The 13,759-nt window shown below is 44.0% G+C and overlaps 1 protein-coding gene across 1 annotated transcript; it reads right to left on the minus strand.

Moving 5' to 3' along the window:
* Positions 1-1,393: 1,393 nt before the first annotated feature.
* Positions 1,394-3,239, minus strand: LOC127217856 (germ cell-less protein-like 1). The gene is made up of 2 exons (XM_051178863.1): positions 3,127-3,239; positions 1,394-2,993 (listed from the first exon to the last, which is right to left on the minus strand). The coding sequence occupies exons 1-2, from the start codon at positions 3,237-3,239 to the stop codon at positions 1,394-1,396; spliced, it is 1,713 nt and encodes a 570-aa protein (XP_051034820.1).
* Between the last annotated feature and the right edge of the window lie 10,520 nt (positions 3,240-13,759).

The raw sequence follows: 13,759 nt of genomic DNA on the forward strand, positions 1-13,759 counted from the left end.
AACAGTTTTAAAATTAGCAGTATGGTTGTTGCTAGAGTCTCTCTCCATTTCAGGCAGTACCACTTTCTACATATTCTTTAGATTACTAAACAGCTGGTTTCCCAGTCTGGGATCCACAAGCTCCCCCTTGTTCAGGTCAGCTGCTTCTGTGGGTTTTCCCAGCATGGTCTAGACATGTTTGCTCATCACTCCTCTCTACAACTGGATTCCAGTTTGGCTCATTGCTTAGCTGTGAACTGAACCGGGTGCCCATGAATGTGGGTGTCAGTTCGGGAGGGGGGCTGGGCAGTCTAAGGTGACTCTGGCCTAGATACTGGGGGAGGGGATGCTGTCCTGCCCCAAATGATGTGATACACTTTGATAACTCCCCCTAGGGAGTGGATGGGGGTGGGATGTGGGTTGGTGGGGGGCATGGGAGGACTTGAGGGAGTGGGAAATAGAATTAGTATGTAAAATAGTTTCTAGTTTTTAAAAAAAACTTATTTTAAAAAGAATATTAAACAGCCTTTTATCCTACTTCAGAACACAAAGCAGTTCTCATTATATCCTTCGCCTTTCTATTCTAAAGATTATGTTACTATTCTTGCTCTTTAAAATGAGTGCATTTTTCAAATACAATATTTTGTCAGGGCTTGATATTGAATTTAAATTTACACTCTCACTATCAAACCCCCCTATAACTTGTTATACCCTGAAATTCAAATACAACTTTAACAGCAAACATTTCTGAAGCTCAATGGTACATGCATACTTGAAAATATTTAAACTTTAGTAATTTAATTAACTATGTAATGAAGCTGCTTCCATGCATTACACCCCCAAAATAGAGTGCTATAGATTTTGAAATCTTTTTGGGGGAAAATGCAAGTAAAGTATAACTATATTCTTAGTTTAAAGAACACCAAACATAAAAATAACATTTCCTTGTTTTTCACACAGAAAACAGGAAAACTAAGTGCTATACTCAGAATGAGGAAAAAAGGTATGGAGGAATAAGAGAATGGAACTAGGAGTAGGATAGGGCAGTTCTAAATATAACTGACAGAGAAATGAAAATAATGCTTTAAACATTAACTTAATAAAAAGACAAGAAATGCATTTTGAAAATCTTTCATCAAGCAGTAATTTAGGTAGGCTCACAGTTTCCTTCTACCATTTTTTCCAGTGTTCTCAGAAATTATGTAGATCTTGATAGATGGTAATCCAGGAGAAGTTGCCACAGTAACTGTACAGTCAGGTATCGGTAGTTTGGAGGAGCTTCTCATACAGATAGCCTCAAACTTTATGTGCTTTCCTTCCACAGAAATGCTTATGAAGTGGGTCAACGGTTTGTCAAGTCTAGTTAGTTTCACACAGGTAGATGGAAGCTGGAGGATGTTGCCAGCCCTTGACCTCATGGAAGAGCTTCTGACCTTGGAGCTCTGCTTGATTCTCCACATTGGCCAAGGCCACTCTCTCCAGGAAGGTACAGGAAGTTACATGCCACATACATGGGGAAAGTTATCTCTTCGTTTTCTAGGTTGAGCACCTCTAGCTCTTGATCCTTTCTCAGGCAGAGAACATGATAGTTTGTGTCCTTCCTGAAAACCGCTTTTCCTTTCTGATCCAAAGAGGTCACACGCACACGGAATGCAACCTTTCTCTGCCATAGTAAGCTGACACCGAAGCCACAGGATGGGTTCGAAGCACTGCGACGGAATATAATGCGCCTGTTTATATAGCAAACTACCAAGTCCCAGCCAAAGTTAAAGCCAGGCCAGGTCCAGCTGTGTTCCTCATCCATTTGAATTTGGCCTCCACACCGCATACTGCTTCCACGGACATCAGATACGTGGATATCCATTGGCCCCAGTTCCCTGGACTGCTCTGCTCGAAGAAGTGTTAGCCATTGCTCTTTATATACTGGACTCAACCATGATGCAGGGATCACTGCATCCTGGTCAATAATTTGTGCTGAAGGCAGGTCACAGATGATATAGGGGAGTCTTAGTTGCTGTAACACTGGTACAAAGGCTCTCCCTTGGTCAGTTTCCAGAAAAGGTGCACCATTTGAATTGCTTTTGCAACTGGCAAAGCACAAGTCGGCTGCAGCTAATAGTTCTCCTGGGGATCCTGTCCATGTGGGTTCTAGGCGTAGAAACATCCACTTTTTCAGTACAGTGTATATATCTATCTCTCCTTCAATCACCAAGAGATCTGATGAGGCAATGATCTCTTTCATGAGATGTACACTGATTTCTGGCAGTAATGCATTAGTTTGCAGGATCATCAGGTTGTCTAAGAGCCACTGGCGACAAATGGATTTGATATACGGGAGCCCGTAATTCTCAGCAGAGTAATAGTAGCTGCACACAGTCTCAACAGTGACTGAGGCCTTCATCATCTCCTCACACTGACTAATTATCTCATCCAATTGCAGCATACTGGCTGTGGCCAAGACAGCAATGATTCGGTGGGAAGGAATTGCCATATTATTACTATACAAGTAGACCAAAGCCTCGTAGAAAGACTCACGGTCAATATTTTCATCAGGCATCTCCATCTCTATTGTACTCATGTTTGACTCTTGCCAGGCACCACTGAACATACTAGCAAAGTACCCTGAACGGCACAGGTAGAACTTGTGCAGGCACCACTCCTCCTGAAATGCACAGATCTTTACATCACTCTCCCCTCTCCTCCGGAAAGGCAACCCATATGTGGATGTGGGCGTCTTCTTACAGGGTACTTTCGCCGAGGGTCCTCCTGGGCTTGCCGTCCGCTTACGGCCTCTCCGACCAGTGGAAGGTCCGGCCTCTTCCTCTGCCTGCTCTTCTTGGTGGACAAAGGCCGGTCCGGCTTCCACTGCCTCTTCATTTCTAGCAGCAGGAGGTGCTTCTGCTTGGGCTTCTGGTTCTGCTTCTGCGGGAGGATTTCTTCTCAACCGCATTAGACTGCTCACAGTTCCCATGGCTTCGTCTGAAGGGTGAAAAACACGTACTTCCTCGTCAGACCTAGAGGCGAAACACCTCAAGCCAGACTGCGGCTGAACAGCGAACAGTGTCGCTTAGCCTCAACATCAAAATGGTGGCCAAGATGGGCCACTCTGCCGCACTATCAATTCAGTTGGATAACTGCGCCCCCTACCTTGGAGGACTACACATTGCACTTTCCTCCAAAACTTCCTGTTCTTGCGCTAGCCTCATAGACAGATGGTACAATCCGTACTTTTTCGCATGAACCTCTCTGATTATGTTCATTGAACGCAAATAGCGTTACTCGTCTAAAATTCTGAATGATGATTTTTTTTATCGGAAATTACATCCTGATTTTATCTTTGTCCTCTAAATGACTTCACATACCTTAATTCTGCAACTGCATCATCGGCAGAGATATTGAAACCATTTTTAGTGAAAAAGAAGATATTTGCTCTATAATCCTGCGGTGTTTTAGAATGAATTTGTTGAAATAATGTTTCCAGCTATACAACATTTTAAAACCATCTTAGTATAACTCAAAGCCATCTGTTTGCAGACCATACAAATATCTCCCCTGAAATCTGAACAGTAAATATTAGACACAACCTTAAGGTATTGGAAAGATCCACTAGACAAAATTTAAATCTGTTGAATATAATTAAGCTCTGAGATTTACAAGTTAGTAATCTACTGAGTGGCTTTGTTTCAAAAGCAAACTTTGGCCGTGGTGTTTTTTTTTTTATCCATTTCATATCTTAGATAATGTACAGATATGCCCTAGACAAAGGGAGGTTTTTCTCTCCTTGATATATTGAACATAGGTAACATTTCCTCCTAGTAGAGAGACAAACTGAATTTACCCTAAAGAAAGACAGGAATTACCAAATTAGAACACAAAAAATCTTTGGGACTGAATTTTTCTATAGTGCAGGTTACAGTTAAGAGATGGCCAAACATCTCAGAAGAGACTTTGGACGTTTAAATAATTTTGAGACTGTTATATACTATGGGGACTTTTGAAGTTAGAATGAATTTTTTTTTTTCAATATGATATGGCTATAAGCCTTTGGGGGCTAGGGAATGGAATATGTTAGTTTGAAAGAAAATGGCCTCCAATGGGAGCTATCATGAGGTGTGTCTTTGTTGGAGGAAGTGTGTCACTGTGGGGGTAGGCTTTGATGTCTCTTTTGCTCAAGCTTTCCTCAGTTTGACAGTCAACTTCCTGTTGTCTGCAAGATATAGCACTCTCAGCTCCAGCAGTATATCTGCCTGTATACTGCCATGCTCCCTGCCATGATGATATTGTTCTGAACCTCTGAAACTATAAGCAAGCTACATCAGTTAAATGCTTTTTTAAGAAAATAAGACTTGCCATAGCCATGATGCCTCTTCACAACAATTAAAAAACTCAAACTAAGACACCTTTCCCCATAGAAACACTTCCTTCAACAAGGCCACACCTCCTAATCCTTCCTAAGCAGTTCCACCAATTGGGAACCAAATATTCAAATATATGAGCCTATGTGAGCCATCACATTCAGCTCCCTGGTCCCCATAGATTTGTGGTCATGTCATAATGCTAAATGAATTTAGTTCAACTTTAGTAAAAGTCCTAAAGTCATTCATAGTCTTAACACAGGTTAGAAGTTCAAAGTTGCTCCTGAAACTACCAAGCCCCAGAACTAGGGTTATGACTGGTGTGCCCCAGTATCTACCCCATCTATAGTTTGCTGGAGACCCAAAGCTGTAGTATCTCCATGATGCACATCACAAACAAGATATCCAAGAAGAGTCCCAGTAAAGGCTCAGCAGAAACCAGAGGCCTTGAGGCAGACCAATGACTCTTTGCAAGCAATACTTGCAAGTCATGATATATGGGCTAAAGGGTGTACTGTGTGACTCACTGCGTCACACTACAGGTTCTATGCTAAGACATTTTTCTTTTTTTTTTTTCTTTGCTGTGGAATAATCCTTTTTTTTACACTGTGAATATTTATCACTGTTACTGGTTTAATAATAATAATAAAAAAGGTGACAGGCAGGCAGCTGGGAGGGAAGTTAGGTGGAAAGCCAAACTGAGAATGATGGGAAGGAGGATGGAGTCAGAAGAAATGGCTAGCCAGATGCAGAGGAGCAGGAGATGAGGGTGCTATGCTAAAAAAGTACTGTCATTTGGCAGAGTGTAAATAAGGAATATGGATTAACTTAAAACATAAGAGCTAGTTAGTAATGAGCCTGAATGAGATGCATGGGATTGAGATACATAATGTGAAACACACAAAGAATAAATAAAAAGAAAGTCTAAAATGTCCCAAATTACTTCTGAGACTCAAGGCAATCTCTGAATTGTGACCCTCTATAAAATATCAAATTACATACTTTTAAAATACAATGGCACAGAATACAAGAGTATAAGTAATAAAAACCCAGAGGCAGATGTTGGGGTTCAAGTTGAAGATCAGAAATGCAAAGCAGCCAGCCATGAGCTCTTACCTTTACCTCATACTGAAAGAGTGATCCTGAATCCTCAGTGTGGCTGAAGACTGAATACCTTTCTATCCTCAATGTGGCTGGAGACTAATTGCCTTCCTGTCCTCAACATGTCTGGAGACTAATTGCCAGTTCTGAGACTCTGCTCCTTTCTTATATACCTCTCTAGTGCTGGGATTAAAGGTGTGAGCTCTGTTTCTCTTTTAGACTGACTCACTCTCATATAGCCCTGGGTGTTCTTGAACTCACAGAGCTCTATCTGCCTCTGTCTCCTGAGTCCTGGGATTAAATGTGTGTGCTACCACTGTGGCTATAGCTAGCTTTGCACTCTCATTTCCAGGCAAGCTTTATTAGATTATAAACAATATATTACCACATTACCATTCACAAAGAGCATCATGAAGAAATGCTGAACCAAAAGAAGACTGCAATTCAGGAGGAAAAACTTCAAATCGTACAGCTCCATGTCTGATGTTAAAGGGCTTACATGGATTTTAAGATCTCTCACTCTTCCAGCTTTTCTAACTGTAACATACTTCTTTCTCTTGCAATGGTCTCACTCCCTCTATGCAGCTATCTCTGGCACCCAAACATCCTGGGGTCTCCAAAGCAATCCAAGTGTCACTGTCCCAACTTCATGCAATTGATTCTCAGTGTTTCAGTCCAGAGACTCCCCTGTCACACAGCTGACCTCAGTAGTTCTCCTTAGATACAGATAAAGATTCCACAGTCTCTTCATGACTCATTTTTTTCCTGTGTTTTTTTTTTTTTTTTTTTTTGAGACAGGATTTCTCTGTGGCTTTGGAGCCAATCCTGGAAATTGCTCTGTAGACCAGGCTGGTCTTGAATTCACAGAGATCCACCTGCCTCTACCTCCTGAGTGCTGGGATTAAAGGTGTGCGCCACCACCGCCCTGCATTCATGACACTTAAGACAGAAATATATGGCCAACACTGACACCAAGACCAGCTGTTCCATTTGGAGGGAGCCATGATTCCTCCTTTAACACATTTGTATAACGTTTGATTTATTGTTCTTGTCCAGGAGCAGAAAATTCCACAGGCTATTTTCCTTTTTCAGGATTGTGAAAATTCCTTTCACAAGTTTTGGGATTAGCTTGATATGGTCTTCCATGAGGGTACCCTTCCCTTTGTTCCATTTCCCCATCAGGCCTCTCATTTCTTTCAGTACAAGCCTTGACCGCAAAATTAAATTTCCCAGTTCTCTTTTTCTCCTCCAACTATATATTTTGTATTTATTTCTTTTTTACATTGCTTGCTATTTTTCCTTGTAGACCAGCATAAGAGTGATTACTAGTAATCTCATAACATAGTCAATACTGAGCTTGTAGGGAATCTTGGAGTTGTCTTGAGACAACCCAAGACCAAGTTCTCAGCACAAAGGAGATGTATTTGCCTTGGAGGACAAAGGGAAGGGAACAAGAGACAAAGATAGGAGATAGAGGATGAGGGAGAAGGGGAATGGAACAAGAAAGAGAGGAGAAAGGGGCAAGAGAGAGGGAGAATGGGGTATTTGTTTCAGGTGGGGTGGTGGTGGTACAAAGGACTGCTTTTGGATAGAGAGGAGACAGACATGGCCCATAGGCAAATGGCATTTTATAAAGGCAAAAGGAGAAACCCTGTGTTAGGATGAGGTGATGATAATTAATATGCCCCCCAAAAACATTTTGATTGTTGAACTTCAATACTTTGATAGCTAGACCTTGACAGTCAGCCACAGGAGGAAGTGGCCAAATAAGGAAACAGATCTTGGTGGCTAGTTTTAGTAACATAATCTGGTGGTATTTTAGCAAGGCAGAGAGAATGGGGAAGAAGGGCAAGTCCTGCTAGAGCCATGCTTGTCATGTTCAAGCTGGGTAAAGTCCCTTCTGAGCTGTCTTGAAATCTCCTCTAATAGTAAAATTAGTGCAAAACTTTTCAAATGAAAGACCCCAAGAGTTCGGAGCCTGTCAGGGGGAGGCCCTTGCTCCAAGAGATGAGACCAGACCACTGGATGCAAGTGCAAGAGGCTGTTTAATGTTTACACACAGGTACCAGTGGACGCTTCAGTCATTTGGGAGACTGAGAGAGCATGCGTGGTTAAAGCATATGCAGTTTATATAGGGTTGGTGTGGCAAGAAGCAGGCTTACAGAAGCAGAAGCATGGTTACAGGGATTTCATTGTTTCATCTAAATGTATCGATTGTAGTTAACCAAGGACAGTTGGTAATTCGGGTTGGGCACAAAGAATACAAAATATTCAGTTATGACTACCTCAGCATCCTGGATACCATCCTGCTGACCTAGCTTTGGTCCAAGAAGCAGACCACAGATACCTGGTTGGCATTGGATGAGAGCAGCACCTGGTTCCCTCCTGTACTTTTCCCATAACTTGACCTTGGCAAATTGGCAAGAGCAGTTCAAACAGGCAATATGTATAGTGGGGGCCTTTCATTCCCACCTTTTTCTATAAAATGAATAAAACCTTTTATTCATTGTTGTTCAATTTCTAATTGTTCTAATCTCTGATATTGTTGGGTCAAAACTAAGGCTTGAATTACTGACAAGCGTTCCTTCATGAACTGTATTAGTCTGTTCGGAACCAAAGGGACCAAAGGTGAGAATCAAAAGGAATATAATTAGTGGTCCTGTGATGGTGGATATCAGGGTTGTAAACCAAGGGGAGCGATTAAAAAGTTTTTCAAACCATCCTTGTTGGGCCTCAAATTCTTTTTGTCTCTTTTCCAACCGATCCCGTAGTTTGTCTACGGTCTCAGTCACAACTCCTGTTTTGTCCACATAAAAACAGCATTCCTCTTTGAGGGCGGCACATATGCCCCCTTCCTTTAAAAATAGGAGGTCGAGTCCCCTCCGGTTCTGGAGAATTACCTCAGATAAAGAGACTAGGGAGTCTTTAAGATCTCTAATGGATCTTTCTATTGCCTTTAGGTCTGCAGTCATAGCAGTATGAAGAGACTCAAACTGGCTGACTTGACTCAAGGCTGCTGCTCCTGTGCCTATTCCTGCTGTTATTCCAGCCCCTAGAAGAAGGGCCAGGGTTATATTGATAGGCTCTCTCCTGTACCTATGTTTTTTCTCAAAGAATTCATAAACAGTTTCAGAAGTATGATAGGTTATACAAGGGTATAATTCAACCAGAACACATTAATCAGAAGCCTTATTCAGGATTTGTGCTGAAATGCAAGGAGTCAGTCCAGTGCTACTTGCCCAGTAGGTTCCATTGGGAGCTGAAAGAAAATAATTGCCAGGGATAATTGGCAGTGTCTGATTACATAGCTCCTGGTGGGACTTGAGTATGGTGCCTAGGCAGAGCCCCTGCCCTATGACTTCAGGGAGAGTCAAACTATGACCTGGTGAGTCTAAGCATTGCTGAAGGAGACTGGTATGGTTTAAAAAGTTTTCATTAATATCTATACCTTCATAATAGGGGGGCTCGGAAGGAGCCAACAGTCTTTGGCCTGGTCAGGGTGCATAGTGTTGAGGGCCATGTAAGCCCCTTTAATTAATCTTAATAGTCTATTCCCGGTACCTGGGATTGAGAATAAGTGGGTGATATTAGGGGGAGTTGGCTGTGGCCTGGAAGGAAGTTTTAGTTTGTAAGCATGGAGTTTGGCCCTATGGCTTGTGGGGCAGGATCCCTAATTTCCAAGCGAATTTTAAAGATAACTCCTTTGTCCAGGCCTGGCGGATACCATCTTAGCCCCCAAGTCTTGCCCTGTATCCAAACCGCATAGTCCTTTTTCCCTTGGATGGTGAAGTCAATTCTTAAAGGGAGACAATGGGCTGACTCACAGACCCAAGCCCCCCCCCCCACATTGATGGGAGGGTGGCAGCTTTCCCTGCCCAAGAGGGGAGCGAGTGTAATTTCAGTGCACTGTTATCAGATCCCAGGACTAGCTGGGCTTCCAATAGGCACTCCTGGTGGTCTCACATCCCCAATTTTTGCAAAAGTATTCCTGATGTCCCCCGCATCCCGACCCCCTGGATTGACTCAGCTGAGGATAAACATAGAAGTCTGATTGGGCTAGAAAACATCTGGTCTTGGGGTTGCTACATCCTATCCATCCGTCTTCTGTTCTAGGCATGTCCTTTTCAAGGGAGTTTGCACCATAAGTGGGGATGTCCCAAGTGTTCAATCCAGCAACTAGTTGGCAAAAATCAGGGGTGAGACTAGGCCACCAGGTGCCAGGTAGATAAAGGCCAGAGGTTGACCCCACGACCTCGCCTGTTTGGGAAATCACTTGCCAGGTCAAGAGCAGTGGGGGAGGGGCATGGGGCGATCCCGCTTCAGAAGCATTCAAACCTATGTACAAAAGCATGCTTGCTAATGTTGGGAACTCTTATCTTTAAGGGGTTTTGAGAGCATTGAACTTTCCATGTTGGTTCAGATGGGGCCTGGTCCTGGGTACGATGTTCTGTTGTGCGGCCTTCACGTGGGATGTGTGGATCCAGGCAGCAATTCCGTCCACTTTCAGGGCGGTGGGAGTTGTCAGGAGCACAGTGTAGGGCCCTTCCAGCAGGGCTCTAAATTCTTAATCTGATGTCTCCGAACCCAGACAGAATTGCCAATCTGGAAAGAGTGGGGCTGACAAGGGGTTCTTTGTTCCTCCCGGTATGCGGCCTCCAGAAGTTTCCAGACCTCTTCTTGGACTATCTGTAAGGCTCATAGATGCACCTGTATGGAAGGGGTGTTTGCAAAATCAGAAATGTCAGCATCAAAGAATGATACAGCTGGCGGTGGACTGCCATATAGGATTTCAAAGGGAGTTAGGCCATGAGGGCCTGGAGTGTTTCTGATCCGATAGAGGGCCAGAAGTAGGAGTTGTACCCAGTCCTTAGAGCCAGTTTCAAGCATTAATTTGGATAAAGCCTCCTTAATGGTTTTATTTATTTTTTTTTTATACCTGTCCTGAACTCTGGGGTCTTTTAGCACAATGCAGTGTCCAATTTATCCCCAGTAACCTGGCCACCAACTGACTTACCTGGGAGACGAAGGCAGGCCCATTGTCTGATCCTATTATCTGTGACATCCCATATCTGGGAAAGATTTCTTCCAAGAGTTTTTTGGTAACCATTTTTGCAGTCTCATGTTTGGTAGGGAAAGTTTTCATCCCTTCTGAAAAGGTATCTGTGAAAACTAGTAAATATTTATAACCATACATTCCAGGTTTGACTTCAGTAAAGTCTATTTTTCAATGGACATCAGGCCTATGGCCACAAAGCCGGATCCCAGAATTCAGTTTGGTTTTTCCTTGGTTGATCTGGGCACAGGCCAGACAGTTAGCAGTTACTTGTTCCAGTAATAAATTCCGATTGGGAAGGTAAGTTCCAATTTCTTGTCTATCTAGCAAAGTTTTCATCTTTTTGGCGCTCAGATGAGTCAGTTTATAGAGGTGGTCTATTAACATTTTTGCCATTTTTATAGGCAGTATAGTCTTTCCTTGGTAGACCCAGCATTGCCGATTGGGGTCATAATCTGCACCTAGTTTCTGAACAATGTCCAAATCCGTTTCATCATAGTCCCAATCTGGAGTCTTAGCTGTTTCCTTTTCAGTCAATATGCTTATAGTCAATAGTTGGGGGCCTAAGGCTGCTTGTTTGGCTGCTTCATCAGCCAGGCGATTTCCTTTTGCCTCCAGGCTTTCCCCCCTTTTGATGTCCAGGGCAATGCATTATGCTCAATTTCTTAGGAAGGAACAGGGCCTTCATTAATACCAAGATTTCATTTTTATTTTTGATTTCTTTGCCTTCTGATGTTAAAAGGCCCCTTCTCTGATAAATTTCTCTACGGGCATGGGCAGTGGCAAAGGCATACCGGGTATCAGTGTATACATTAAGCTTCTTACCTGCTGCCATCTGGAGAGCCTGAGTCAGAGCAATGAGTTCAGCTCGCTGAGCAGAAGTACCTCAGGGGAGTGCAGTGGCTCATATGACCTCTGTGACATTCGACACTGCAGCCCCTGCCCGTCTCTCACCATTTAGCAAGTAGCTGCTGCCGTCTGTGAACCAAGAGTAGTCCGCATCCTTCAAGGGCTGATCGGTCAGATCAGGCCACATTCCATGCATCTCTGCAAGGATCTGCAGACAGTCATGGGATGCTGGTCCCTCCAGCAGCGGTAACAAGGTGGCTGGGTTCAGGGTTACTATTGGCCCGAACTGGACCCTGTCTACATCCAGGAGCAGGGATTGATAGTGAGTTAGATAGGCATTAGATAGCCATCTATCTGATGGATGATGGATGAGGGACTCAACTGCATGTGGCGCCAGTATTGTCATTGGCTGTCCCAGAGTCAATTTGGTGGTGTCCTTGATTAGGGCTGCAATCGTTGCCACCATTCGGAGACATGGAGGCCATCCTGATGCAACTGGGTCTAATTTCTTGGACAAGTAGACAATGGGCCGTCTCCAGGGTCCTAACTTTTGGGTTAAGACTCCTTTTGCATAGCCCTGTTTTTCATCAACAAAGAGTTCAAAAGGCTTGGTGACATCTGGCAAGCCCAGGGCTGGTGAGGACAGCAGGGCCCGCTTGATAGCATCAAAAGCCTGCTGTTGTTCCTCATTCCATCTAAAAGGTGTGTCTTGCTTGGTTAGCAGGTAAAGGGGGGCTGCTATTTCTGCAAACCCCGGAATCCAGAGTCTACAGAAGCCAGCAGTTCCCAAAAATTCCCTAAGTTGACGTTGGTTTTTGGAGATGGGTATGTGAGATATGGTTTCTTTGCAGGCAGGTGTCAACCATCTTTGCCCATCCATTAGCTTGTATCCCAAATAGGTGACTTCCTATCTACATATTTGAGCCTTTTTGGCAGAGGCTTGATACTGTAGGTTCCCCAGTGTTTGTAATAGGGTCCCAGTAGCTGTTTTGCAGTCCTGTTCAGTGATGGCTGCAAGGAGGAGGTCATCCACGTATTGCAGCAGGATCAGAGATGGATGTCTGATCCGGAAATCTGCCAGGTCTTGGTGAAGGGCCTCGTCAAAGAGAGTGGGCTATTCTTGAACCCCTGTGGCAGGCGTGTCCAGATTAATTGCCCTGAAATGCCCAGTTCTGGATCTTTCCATTCAAAAGCAAATAAAGACTGACTTTGAGGGCTCAGCCTCAGGCAAAAGAAAGCATCCTTTAGGTCCAGAACAGTGTACCAGGGTGAGTAGGGGGCAAGGTGCTTAGTAGGTTATAGGGATTTGGCACCGTGGGGTGAATGTCCTCCACTCGCTTATTGACTTCCCTAAGATCTTGGACTGGCCTGTAATCCTCGGTTCCTGGCTTCTTTACAGGCAGAAGTGGAGTATTCCATGGGGATCAGCAGGGGATCAAGTTGGTCTAATAGTCTCTTAATGTGGGGCTTGATTCCTTGATATGCCTCATTTGACATGGGATACTGTTTAATTGATACAGGGGTGGCTGTTGCCTTCAGGAGTATTATTAGGGGTGACTGTTGTATGGCCAGACCCATGCTCCCTGTTTCTGCCCAGGCCAGGGGGTATTGTTTTAACCATAAGTCCATTCCTTCCTGCTGCTCAGGAGGCTTTTCAAAAAGTCTATATTCATTTTCCAATTGTAAAGTCAATATTTGAAGTGGAGCCCCTTGTGGGCTGGAGACTTTAGCTCCTGATCCTTCAAAACGGATCTGGGCTTTTAATTTAGTCAGTAGATCTCGACCCAGGAATGGATATGGACAGTCCGGCACATGCAAAAAGGAATGTGAGACTTTACCTGATGCGAGATGAACTTTTCTCTCTGTGGTCCATCGGTATTGTTTCCCTCCGGTGGCTCCTTGTACCCAAGCTGTTTTGCTACTCAGTGGCCCGTTCGTTTCGGTGAGAAATGAATGTTGGGCTCCAGTGTCCATCAGGAAGGTGACTGGTTTCCCCCTGACTCTTAAGGTTAGCCTGGGGGAGGGGGAGGGGGAGGGCTCCTGGCTCCAACCGCCCTAGTCTTCACCTAGGGCTAGAAAGCTGAGTTGGTCTTGGGGGTCTGTCCCCACACCTCTGATTTTTAGGTCTCTTAGGGCAATCTTTGACCCAATAGCCTTTTTCTTTGCAGTAGGCACATTGGTCTTGATCTACCTGGACCTCCTTCCTTCTCCCTTCCTTTCCTGACTTCCTGCTTTATGATTATTCTGAGCTACAGTGGTCAGGATTTTGCTTAATTCTCTCTGGTTCCTACAATCCCTCTCTTTCTCTCTCTCCTCTAGCTCCTTTTTTTAACTTGTCCTCTCTTTCCTCCTGCAACTTTCTAAGTCTTTCTTCTTTCTCCTCAGGTGTCTCTCTCTTATTAAAGATCTTTTCTGCTTCCTT

The sequence above is a fragment of the Phodopus roborovskii genome, unplaced genomic scaffold (genome assembly GCF_943737965.1).
Source record: "Phodopus roborovskii unplaced genomic scaffold, PHOROB, whole genome shotgun sequence".
NCBI lineage: Eukaryota > Metazoa > Chordata > Mammalia > Rodentia > Cricetidae > Phodopus > Phodopus roborovskii.

Coding starts and splice junctions, on each gene's coding strand:
- LOC127217856 (XM_051178863.1), bottom strand. CDS start 3,239: ATGAACATAATCAGAGAGGTTCATGCGAAAAAGTACGGATTGTACCAT. Junction 2,994..3,126: donor GCAATGTGTAGTCCTCCAAG/GTAGGGGGCGCA, acceptor TTTCGCCTCTAG/GTCTGACGAGGAAGTACGTG.